General features: G+C 38.2%; 1 protein-coding gene across 1 annotated transcript in view; it reads right to left on the bottom strand.

Moving 5' to 3' along the window:
• Positions 1 to 499: 499 nt before the first annotated feature.
• The window catches only part of LOC140226891 (rabphilin-3A-like), a 63,362-nt gene continuing 52,547 nt past the window's right edge, over positions 500 to 11,314 (bottom strand). The window contains exons 7-16 of the mRNA XM_072307319.1: positions 10,775 to 10,999; positions 10,057 to 10,074; positions 8,292 to 8,723; positions 6,408 to 6,562; positions 4,841 to 4,950; positions 4,049 to 4,175; positions 2,903 to 3,057; positions 2,355 to 2,436; positions 1,600 to 1,696; positions 500 to 627 (exon numbers count right to left, since the gene is read on the bottom strand). Coding sequence (XP_072163420.1) covers positions 500 to 627; positions 1,600 to 1,696; positions 2,355 to 2,436; positions 2,903 to 3,057; positions 4,049 to 4,175; positions 4,841 to 4,950; positions 6,408 to 6,562; positions 8,292 to 8,723; positions 10,057 to 10,074; positions 10,775 to 10,999 — 1,529 coding nt within the window. The remainder of the gene's footprint in view (positions 628 to 1,599; positions 1,697 to 2,354; positions 2,437 to 2,902; positions 3,058 to 4,048; positions 4,176 to 4,840; positions 4,951 to 6,407; positions 6,563 to 8,291; positions 8,724 to 10,056; positions 10,075 to 10,774; positions 11,000 to 11,314) is intronic.

Genomic DNA, 11,314 nt, shown 5'->3' with positions numbered 1-11,314 from the left:
ATTTCTTTGTTTGAGAGTGGGTGAAGATATTGTCATAATGTATTTCAAGCAGCTATATTTGTAGCACAATTACACATGGATTGTAGACATATCATATGATGCTGAATGTGTTAATTGTTAATGCTGGCTTGAAAATGCCACAAGATAGCCCGTCAAAGTTTTGAACTCCCTGGTAGATAGCATATCTAGCATATTTTGGTGTATCTACAGACACCTTGTATCTTATCAGATGATAACATTTGTCATCAAGAATTTCACTAAAATGCCTGTGATTGTTGGATTGCATTGATAATAGCATGCTTTGAAAAAGAGGAAATATTACACCTTCACACAAATGAAGATGCCTCTGATATAAGTATCCTATTTCATAAACATGAGCGTGAATACATTCATATAAATATTTCACATACCAAGAGTTTTCTTTAGAACGTTGAACAGAGTAACTAACAACACTATTTCTTTTGTTTCTCTGTGAGAAAATAAGCATTTTTTTTCCTCTCTAATCTTCTGAGAAGATTTCGTCCGAGAGAGTGTGCCACCGTTCATACTTCTTGTCGACTCCCTTGAGGGTCTCGAACCAGTGGCGGAGTCGCTCTCCCTTGCTGTTGATTCCCAGCTGCACGCCTCCTGTGGTGATTACAAAAAAAAGAGAAATTGTTTTAACAGGACTTGAAAGATGATAGAAGTGCAAGTGTATGTATGTCATTCACTCTTTGGTATTAAAGTGAATGCAGTTTTTGCTTGCGGACTACTGTATGTGCCCAAAAATGGTTTCAATGCTATTCTTGCCACCAAGTGACAATGGTTTTCAAAAACAGCATCTGCCTCTGGTGACCAAAATCACCATAGGCTCATTTCAATCTCAGGCATAATTTGATCCCGGTTTTTTTCTTTTATCAATTAACAATACAAGACTGTGGTATTGCTCAAAAACAGCAGTTTTAACTCGAGCATCTACTGTGCTTGATTCAATTTTTCCCCGAGAGCATCAATCAGCCTATAAATTTATGGACTAAATCAGTAAAACAGACTACGGCTAAGATTGTAGGCAATGAACAGAAATATGCACCCTCACCATCGTCAAATCAAAGCAAGTCAGCTATCAAATTTAAGCTATTAATTTCCTACAATCCTGATAGGGATCACTGTAATGAAAGAAAGTATAAACATTATTAAATTGATGTTGAGGCACCAAGTCAGTTCAGGTTTATAATGGAATAGGATTCAGTGTATATTCCATGTTGATTTTGAATTGATTCATGAATTTTTTAAACAACAAAATCATATACTTGCTTTGTAAGACAATTCAAAGCATAATCACAAATAGATTTGAAGCATTTGACACAAAATAAGAATATTTTGAAAATATACAATCTTATCTACTCAAGTATCAACAAAGTGTGACTGAAAAGAGTGGGCAGCAACAATTTCAAGCATTCGCTGTCATTGACATTATTCATATTCGCTGATACAAGAATGCCTTATGATACATGGAACGTGAGCCAAGAACTGAATCAAGATTCACACACAACTTGCACATTTTTCTTTTCTATTTTCTATCATTGACAGCATGTGCAAGTATTCCATGGTCCCACTCACCGATGTAATCATTTGCCTTGCCGAGGTCTTTGTCCCACACTGTGATCTCAAGGGTCTTCTTGGCCAGTTCATTGTGCTTCACCTCGTAGTAGAACTCCTGTATGTTGAGTATGGTTGATGTACATGTAAAGTGTTACAGAACGACAAGTGAGTCCTTACTATATGACACACACACACACACACAAAACATTAAGCAATTATCTCTATGCTTGTTTGAGTGTTTTGCCTAAAAAGAAAGCAGTATACTTTTGTCCTGTGAAGTGGTAAAGCAATTAAATGTGACATATTCTATCTGATTGCAAATACCTTATATATAACTTGTTTCAGACTAAATATTTCAAACTTTTGACCCATGGAACAGAAGGGATATAACTTAAGAGGCTAAAGAGAAGTTCTTGGGACTAAGAACTATTATATGTCCTATCCATTTTCCCTCTTGCAAATCGCTTTTCCTTTTCCACATCAAATCATGCCATGCATGGCAAAGGCTTTTAACACTGTGGCACAGCATAATGAGCAATTATCATGGTTTCTGTCGGCCAGTATCATGAAGTACTATGGGATTCTCTCTCAACCTTATCATCAGCAGGCCCAGTTGTAGTATCTTTGTAACTCATTATCACTTTAGTGCCCTTTGCCAGCTTCATAATATTTCACTGCATTTTTGCAAATACTTGTAACTCAATATGTTCTGGTGATCCCTCTTCAAATTTTCTCTCTTATTACTGACCACAAAACCAAACAAAAAATCCCACCTCATTGAACTCAGGGTTCAACGTCCTCTTCTTCACCGCCGTCTTGTGCTTGGTGCGTTTTCCTGCATCAGGTTTCAGATACCTGTTGAAATATCATGGTGATGATTAAAATTTCTGTTCTTGTAGTTCCATCTTCCTTAGGTACGACACCTACCACTATCAAGACGAATAGCAAAGGAAAACAATATCATCGGTTGAGAACCAGAGGGACTTCATCGCAGTTTGAGGGGTATTGACTAATATTGGTATCATGTTGTAGAGCTCGATCCCCTCGATCTCCTTCACATTATGGTTTCAATTTTGAATTATTTTCCTTTTCAGTAAAATGTTCAAAATTTCAATTATATGGGCACTACTTGACCCTGTATTTGGAACCATGCTTATAGATTTGCCCACTTTTGATTAAATAAACTGTTTATATCATGAAAATTGATTGTTTCATTTTCATTAATGCTCAAATCTTAGAACATGGTAGAGTCCTTTTGGTTCTCAGCTTATAATCTGAGAATCTGAGAATCTGAGAACTATGTTTCAGCTCTAAAACTCACACTTTGACATAGGGATCTGAGTAGCCGTTGGAGTCCATGGCAGCCAGCCCCGCCCCCCGGATGATGCTGACCACCAGTGTCTGCCGGACATTGATGTACTTCAGACCGATGAGGAGTTTGCCTCTCTCGCCGGCAAGTTCATCATCCTTCTCCAGCTTGAATGAAGAACAAGTCAAAAAATAGTTGTGATCATAAAAAGAGGTGTAGTCTTTTGGATTTCTGTAACACACTTCCAATATTTAAAGATGATGATGATGATGATGATGATGATGATGATGATGATGATGATGATGATGATGATGATGATGATGATGCTGATGATGATGATTGTCAAAAGAAATCATAGTAATCATCATCACTTTTTTTTTTTTTATTTCTTTTTTTTTTCTATCACATGGCAAATCAGTATACCATCATCAACATACCACAAAACAGTTTTCAGATTTGCCAGAAAAAAAATGTCCTTCTCACAAGTTCGTTGAAGTAGCGGAATTCACTCATATAGTAAGGTGTTTTAAACCACTCAGCATTTTTGCAACAAATATGAAAGTTATACCATTATTAGGGAGACATTTATGTTACCTCGGTTGAGCTCTCCATTCTTGAGCAATGTCTCATGGACATTTGATTCTCATTGAATTGAATCAAATTGAATGTTTGACTTTGTTTTATGTGACCACTAAAAAAGCCATGAATGCTTGTAGGCAAACAACCATGGGACCAATAGATTTAGGTCACCTTAGTAGGACTAAGCAATGAGAAGAATTAAATGTCATGGCCTAGGGGCACAACCCCTACAGCTACGGGACTTGAACCAGGGACCTTGTGATTGTTAGTTTGTGGTCTTATCCACTGAATCGCTATAGGCAATGGATGTCACATCACAGACTGATTTAAAACAATTAAGAAGTCAGACAAGTAGACAATTGGGTGATAATTCTTTAGCAGATCCCAAACTTATCAAATGATATGTAGCTCTACAGCTTTCACACTTGAATTGGCATTTGAAATTGTTTGTTCACAAGTGCATGGTACATTTATAGTGAATCAACACCCAAGTAAGTGTGTCAAACACATCAGGTGAAAGTTACGATTGGGGCGCCGGGACTAATATCTCATGCACACAACCTATGACCTGTGACCTACAGGAAGTGGTTTCTCCAGGTAGACGCTGAGCGACTTGGTCTGGTATGGTGTGAGCTTCCTCAGAGGCAGCCGGTATTCCCCGATGAAGTCATTGTGTCCGAACCGATCCTCATCCAACACTGACAATCTTGGACAACAAAGGAAGACACGATTTATAAGTTGAATCAAAATGCTCTTTCCACATATAGAAATTGTCTGCTAATAGTTAGATTTAGTCTGCATAAAGCTCTGCATTTTGAAAAAGAAGAACAATTTTTTTTTTCATGCATCAACTTAATCAAATTGGCAACATTAAATATTTGGTAAATAATTATATCATGCAAGTGCGCAGTGAGACAGTTTCAGAGACACACAATTCAAATGCATTTCATGTGACCTACAAAAACATGGTTTCACATCAAACTTACACTAAGAAGCTGATAGACTTGTACCACAGCTACGCACAGTTATGTGATAAAAAACAGAAAACAATCAATTGCCATGAAGACAGAATATTATAAAAATGATACTGTACCAGTAATGCAAGATATATTTGTGGCATGAAATTTTCATGAATTAATTGGAGCTGACGACATTTTTCGAGGCATGAATTAAATTTTAGTAAATTGCCACAGGCATGCAATGCATAGTGTAGACAAGAACTTTAGAGTGCATTTTATTTTGCGAGTCTTGGCTCTTGCCAAATTAAAATGCACGCGAATATTCCTCCTCTTGCAGTAAAATGAACAGAATTTGCATTATTTTCCAAAGTCAAAACAACAGTATTAGCAAAATCAACACCAGGAAGCACACCTGAGTGTCTTTCTTGAAAGGTCATCCTCCGTGACCCCATAGTAGGTCAATGTCTCGTTGAAATCCGGATTCAGTGTCTTGGCAACGGTCTTGGTACGTAGCTTCGTGGACTGCAGGAGGCGACATCAAGAAGGACGCATCCAACAGAAATTATTTATAACGTCATCATCTGTTTATGTTACTTCAAAGAAACATAGCAAATGGACCCTGGCATGCAAAACGGATTTCCTGGATGTAAATATATAATTTATTCCTTATTTCACTGACCTGAATTTGATCTGATAGCTGACAGTTTTGGAGCACACAGCATTATAATGTCCACAAAGATATACCCAAAAAGTACCACACTGTATTCAAAATTTATTATTGGCAATGGACCTGCCTATGCTTGGAATGAGTTGTTCCTGTATGCAGTAATTCTTACAAACAAACCAACAAAAAAAAAAAAAAGAAAAAAAAAAAAACATGCCTAAACTGATTCTACAGGCAGGGTTGGGGTTCACTTTCTAAACAAGCAGAAAAAAATGGTCACCTGTGCTGTGTACCTTTGTAATGATGTTATTTCTGTATGAAACATAATGAATACATCTGGGTCCCATTTCACATAACTTGTTATCAGTAACAACTGCCACATTTCCATGACAAATTGGCTCTCAGCCAATCAGATGCAAGGATTTCAGTAGCTTGTAACAACTATCGTAAGTTGTTATTGATAACAGGTTTTATGAAATGGGGCCCCTATCAGTACTTACATTACACCTCATCTCATGACCTTTGACTCTTAATGTGAGACAACTTAAACTCAAGATTACAGCAGTACGATGTCATGATGTACAATTAGTTTATCCTCATACTGTATTTGAGTACTGGTAATCAGTTCCAACAAAATTTGTATTTGACCATGACCTTATGCATTCAACCATCTAGTCTTCCCAGCCTACCTTTGTATGTTCCAATACTCATCAACATTGACTCTCATGATACTTCTTATAACTAGAAGACTGACATACATGGCAAAAAAAAAAAAAAAAAAAAAAAAAAAAACCACCTGAAGCATAGCTGTGAGGCAGATCCACCAAATACATTATCCCCACAATCCTACTTTCAAGTGAAACAAAATGGATGAGGATTAGGCTCCGAGTAAAGTGGAATGATATGTTGCAGATTAATGTGTGCTAAATAAAAACATATAAAGCAACAGAACTATAGGATAGCATAAAAATATAATGTGCAGAATTAAGAAAAGATCTCAAAAAAAAGGACAAACACCAACATATTTTTAATGAATAGATGGTACCCTGCAGAGTTAATTCTCTCAATATATGCATTCTCCTTTCTCTTTGTCTTCAAAAATATATTAATCATCTGTCAAAACTGAATCTATAGGAGAAGTTCCTCGGGCCTGTTTCACTATAAAGCTCCAAGATCAATCCTAGGTTTAATTCAACTGATCTTGGGGACAATTCTAGATCATTCATTGAAACATTACTTGTAGTTCTGGACCTCTTGTGCTACTTGTCTTATTGTGCAACAAATCTCGGTCCATCTGCAAAATGATGATGATTACCTTTGTTGCTCCTGGTAACAAGTGGAGCTTGACATACGGGTCTGAGAGGCCGTTAGAATCCATGGCCTTCAGACCACGAGCCTTAATGACGGTGCAGTGGAGTGCATTGTTAATGCCATCATAGAGGACTGAGAACTCTAGGGTGCCCAGAGAGCCTTGGTTAGTGGGTAGAAGACGGTGAGTGAGAAGGTTAGTCAAGAGCATGAGCTTGTAGTTAGCATATTATATGGAGGGATTTCACACTTGATACTAAAGACCTCCTTTGAAGCCACGTATCTGATGTGGATTTCTTTACATTTTCAAAGTTGTTGAATATTCAGGTACTGAAGTGGGTCTCCTCACCAACCACTAACTGCAGAAATCATTCCAAATCCATAGAAGAGCTGAGTCATGAAAACCGGTGACTTGTCAGTCATATCTTAGAGTTTAAACCATTCAGATTGCAAGCACACGTCTAGAATCAAGCAAAGTACAATCGGAATATACCTCCAGACAGGGTCTGGCCAAATTTGGTTTGAGAAACATATTTGAAAGAAATGTGATGCAGGTTACAGATGCAGATTGACAAAAAATGAAGATATTGGCATGAAATCTGTTTCTAACCATATTTATAAATGAGTTTCTTTGGTAAGTGTGAAAACCCTGAAAGTAAACTTCTGGACCAGCAAAGTGTTTAAATTAAGTTGACACACAAACAAATTTCACACAAGAAAAACACACACACACTCTTTTAGGCAAAACTTTGAATTTTTTAAAACATTGAAAAATCAAAGGTTATGGTGATCTGAGAAGTTAATGATCAGTTGGTGCATCACCTTATTTAAACCACCTTGACATACTGACTGTTTTATGCTCAGATTGAGTGTGTTACTCTAATTTCATGTTGATTTATGAAAGATTTTATGTAGTATTGATTTAAAGTTTTACTATTTCTGTTTAATAAACTGAAACTTGTTAATTACTCTGTTCAAGTCTACCTAAGATTTGGTGATGGGGTATAATTTCACTGTGAATTTCTGGATAGTTTTAAATGTAAAGAACATTTAGTCATTTTTATAATGACAATGGCATACAAGTGTACGATAAGAAGAAACGTTACTTCTACAAGTACAAAAATTACAAGGCACAGATTAGGTGAAAACTTTACCGCAGGTAAAAAAAATATCCTGATATGAAATAAATATAATGGTAAATTTATAGTTGTATTGGTGACTTTAATCTTGCAAAGCAGGAGAAATATGATAGGGCCTACATAAAAGTAATGATGACTGTTAGAATGTTATAGTGCAAGTACAATTTTTTTTTTGCTGAAATATACAAAGGAAAGCTGAAGTATTTGAAATCCCAAACTCCATTTCATAACATATCAGAGACAGAGTTTATCAGAAAAAGATGTGAAATAGAGATGATTATTCCAGTTATGGTAATATGAACCTGGATTATCAGTAAGGCCTTTGCTGCTGCATAGAGATAAGAATAGTTGCAAGTTATATAAATGAAAAGAATTACAACATTATTTGATGAGTGGATGAGATGTCACGTAAACTGTGCATGAAAGTAATGGGTGTAGTGGCGTAAAAGTTACAATCTCAGAAGGGTTTGAGTATTTGATAAAGGTTTGTATAGATACATGTAAATTCCAAGTTGAGTTGGCAATCATTAGAAAGCAATGGGGGGGGGGAGAAATGTGTGTTGCTATGGGGATCACCATCACCATATGAAAATGGATAATTAATTTCATGTATTTGCAGTCATGAAGATTTGCATTTTGATGATAAGATGTAGGGGGAATCATTGTTCTGGGGCACACAGTCTCCACATCATCTTGCAAAGACAGAGAAGAACAAACAGACAAACAGACAGGGCATCACTGGAGATACATACTGCCCTCGTCTGGACTGCTATCCATTGCGTCACCAACATACTCCTGTGGGTCATAGCCGTTACCATCGCTGCCACTACCAACACCACTCAGCATCATTCCCCCGGAACCCCGGCCACCGTCTCTTCCTCCGTTGGTACCGACGCCGTATCCGGCACCACTGATGGACGCATACTGCCCACCGTACTGCCCTCCGTTGTCGTTTGCGTCGGCGCTGCTGGTCACCCCTCCGTACTGGCTGAAGGCGGAGTCGACGTCGTCGTCGTCGGCATCGACCACAGAGTGCCGCTGCCCAGAGGGCCCGTCGTGATGGGAGCCCCCACCGCTGCGGTTGTGTCCCGAAGAAGTGGAAGAGGAATGGTGGTGACCAGCTGAGGAACCACCTCCATGGGCGTGGCCACCTGTTGAGCGGGTGGAGCTTGTACGTGAGAGCTCTAGGCAGGGCGGCAATTGACAAAGGGAAAAGGGATGGAATATGGTGCGGGAGGAGGGGGAAATAGGAGCGAGAGATGATAACCATGAACCCAGATGAAGGATAATCAATGATGGGTGGGATGTCCAACTACGACTAGCGATTTTTCATATGAAAGAAATATCTTGTGAAATCTTGACTGAATGAACAGGTTATCATGTTTTAGGGGGAACTACATGTACTACAAGTACCTCATTCAATGCATTGGATTGAGAATATGCATTTTCTCCCATTTTTGCAAACGCCATCACTGCATCCTCTATCTGCCCTGCTAGTTGTGACTGCAGAACTTATTTCATTTTGCTCTTTTTCAGACTTTCAGGTAACTTCATCAATAGAGAAACATGTCACAGATTCCATTATAGCTTTAAATATCTTTGCAGAAAGACTGAAAGCTTCAAAATACTGCAGTAACTGACATCTTTCTTTAACAATCCATATGGTTGGATTAGGTTTTCTTTTTTGTGCAAATGTCACAGTGCACTAATTTTCTATGGCACAACTTTTTGAGTAGGGTTTATTTCTTGCCCCTTTTTTTTGCATTGGTGCACCACCACATCCAAAGTCTCTGTGACAACAGCAGCTGAAAATAAATCAACATGGCTGCACGTGTGCATGGCTGAGAGCAATCAACCAATTTATCTTCATTCTGCATGAAGGGGCCAAGCATGTCGGAAGTGATGATCCAAGGGGCAAAGATGGCAAGTCCACAGCAAAGTGATTCAACAAAACAATGGTGAGGGGGTGGGGGAAAGGGAGTGTTTTCCCCAATCCAAATCCAAGACTTGTTTAGATACTGACATATTACAATTTTCTGCATATCTTTACGGCAAAGCTCGTTTCTGACGACGGGTAAGCTTGCCTGAGACTTGCACGTCATAGCAACACAATATTTATTTGCATGCAAACTTTGTTTCAAATAATGACATGCTTTGAGTAGGTGCAGATGGGTGAAATTACACATTTAATACTTATTGTAAATATAAAAAAAAAAATGCATATGAATACAAATACATTAGCAAACCAGCTTGCTGCAAAGCCCCAAACCAGAAAGGTGCATAAATTTAGAAAAAAGAAAGAAAGAAAAAAGAACATACAAATGGAGTGTACTGTATATGCTGTGAGGAGAGTGTGCAAAGATGTCTGATCTGAAATAATAGCTCGTTACACGCTGTGAGTTCAGTGGCAAAAGAACACGCTGTGGAAATGATACCACTGGGTGAAAGTGTTGAGATTTAAAGCTTTACAGGAAAAAAATAAAACGAACTTGTGAACCTTTAATTCATCAAACTTACTGTCCTTGCCAAGGGTACCTGTCAGTTGAATAGAGAGAGCAAAATGCATTTACAAATTTCCTTGTGAATTTATTATCATTCTAAATATATCTTGGGGAGAGTGCTGGTACACAAATCAAGAATATCACACAGGTTTAATGAGGAAAAATAATTTTAACAATAAAGAAAAATCATCTAGACTTTATAATTTTGTTAAAGGATTACAATGTCTATGAAGACAAGAAACAAGCTAAACTGGCCAAAGAAATTGCATTATTCAGTCTTATCAATTTTGATGTTTTCTTTTGATGGAACTGCAAGTTTAAAGCTGGAGAACAAAAGTAAGATTATCTACTGCAACAGCCAGAAATATAAACTTATTATTTTGAAAAAATTGAATGCACAATATGGTAAACCCAACTCCTACCCCTGGCAAAAAAAGAAAAAAAGATTCATTTAGGCCTCTGCCTTAGCAGACGAGGCAGAGTGTCAAATCATACAGGAATCACTGGCAGATCCACAGGGGGCACACCGGGTGCGCACCCCCCTTTATTTTTTTGGTTAAAAACAAAAGAAATAAAAAGAAAAAAAATGGGGGTGGTGCTGGCACCCCCCCCCCCCTTTAGTTTTGTCAAAAGGTGCCTCTCCTTTACGGAATTCCTGGATCCGCCTCTGGGAATGATCCATTGTGGGAGATGATGCACCTAAAGACAGAAAAACATACTACACTGCTCCTCACCTCCTGGTATGCTTCGCTCGCTGTCCGAGTCGTCGTGCCCCAGCTCGCCGACGCTGCTCTCGTTGGCGCTGGTGCTGCCGTACCAACCCCCGCTGCCGATGCTGGTGCGGCTGCCCGCCATGTGGTTGGAGGCGTAGATGGTCCCCGCATTGCCGTTCCTCGTCCTACCCGGGAGGAGATTTGCGCTGCTCAGTCCGCTGCTGGAAATGCTGGTGTCATCCTGGTCTGCTTGACATTAATGACAGCCCCAAAAAGGAAATGAAATGAAAATATATAATATAAAAGCAAATTTATCTGATTTCATCTTATAATGTGACATGATCAAATTCTACTTTTAAGCATTTTCTTATTCCTAGTCTTGATTGTAGTAAAAAAGACAAACTTCACTTTTCTTGGACATCAAAAGAGCAATTAATCTAGCTTGTCCAGAAGGCATGGAGAAAAATATTTTTCCTAAATGCATATCAATGAGTTGTGGAAATGTATCCTCTACATGATATTCCACATATCCAAAACTCCTTGTTGTATAATCTTAGTATC

Source organism: Diadema setosum, chromosome 4, assembly GCF_964275005.1.
Source record: "Diadema setosum chromosome 4, eeDiaSeto1, whole genome shotgun sequence".
Classification (NCBI taxonomy): domain Eukaryota; kingdom Metazoa; phylum Echinodermata; class Echinoidea; order Diadematoida; family Diadematidae; genus Diadema; species Diadema setosum.
The sequence above is the reverse complement of the archived record's forward strand: the minus strand, read 5'-3'. Positions and strand labels throughout refer to the sequence as shown.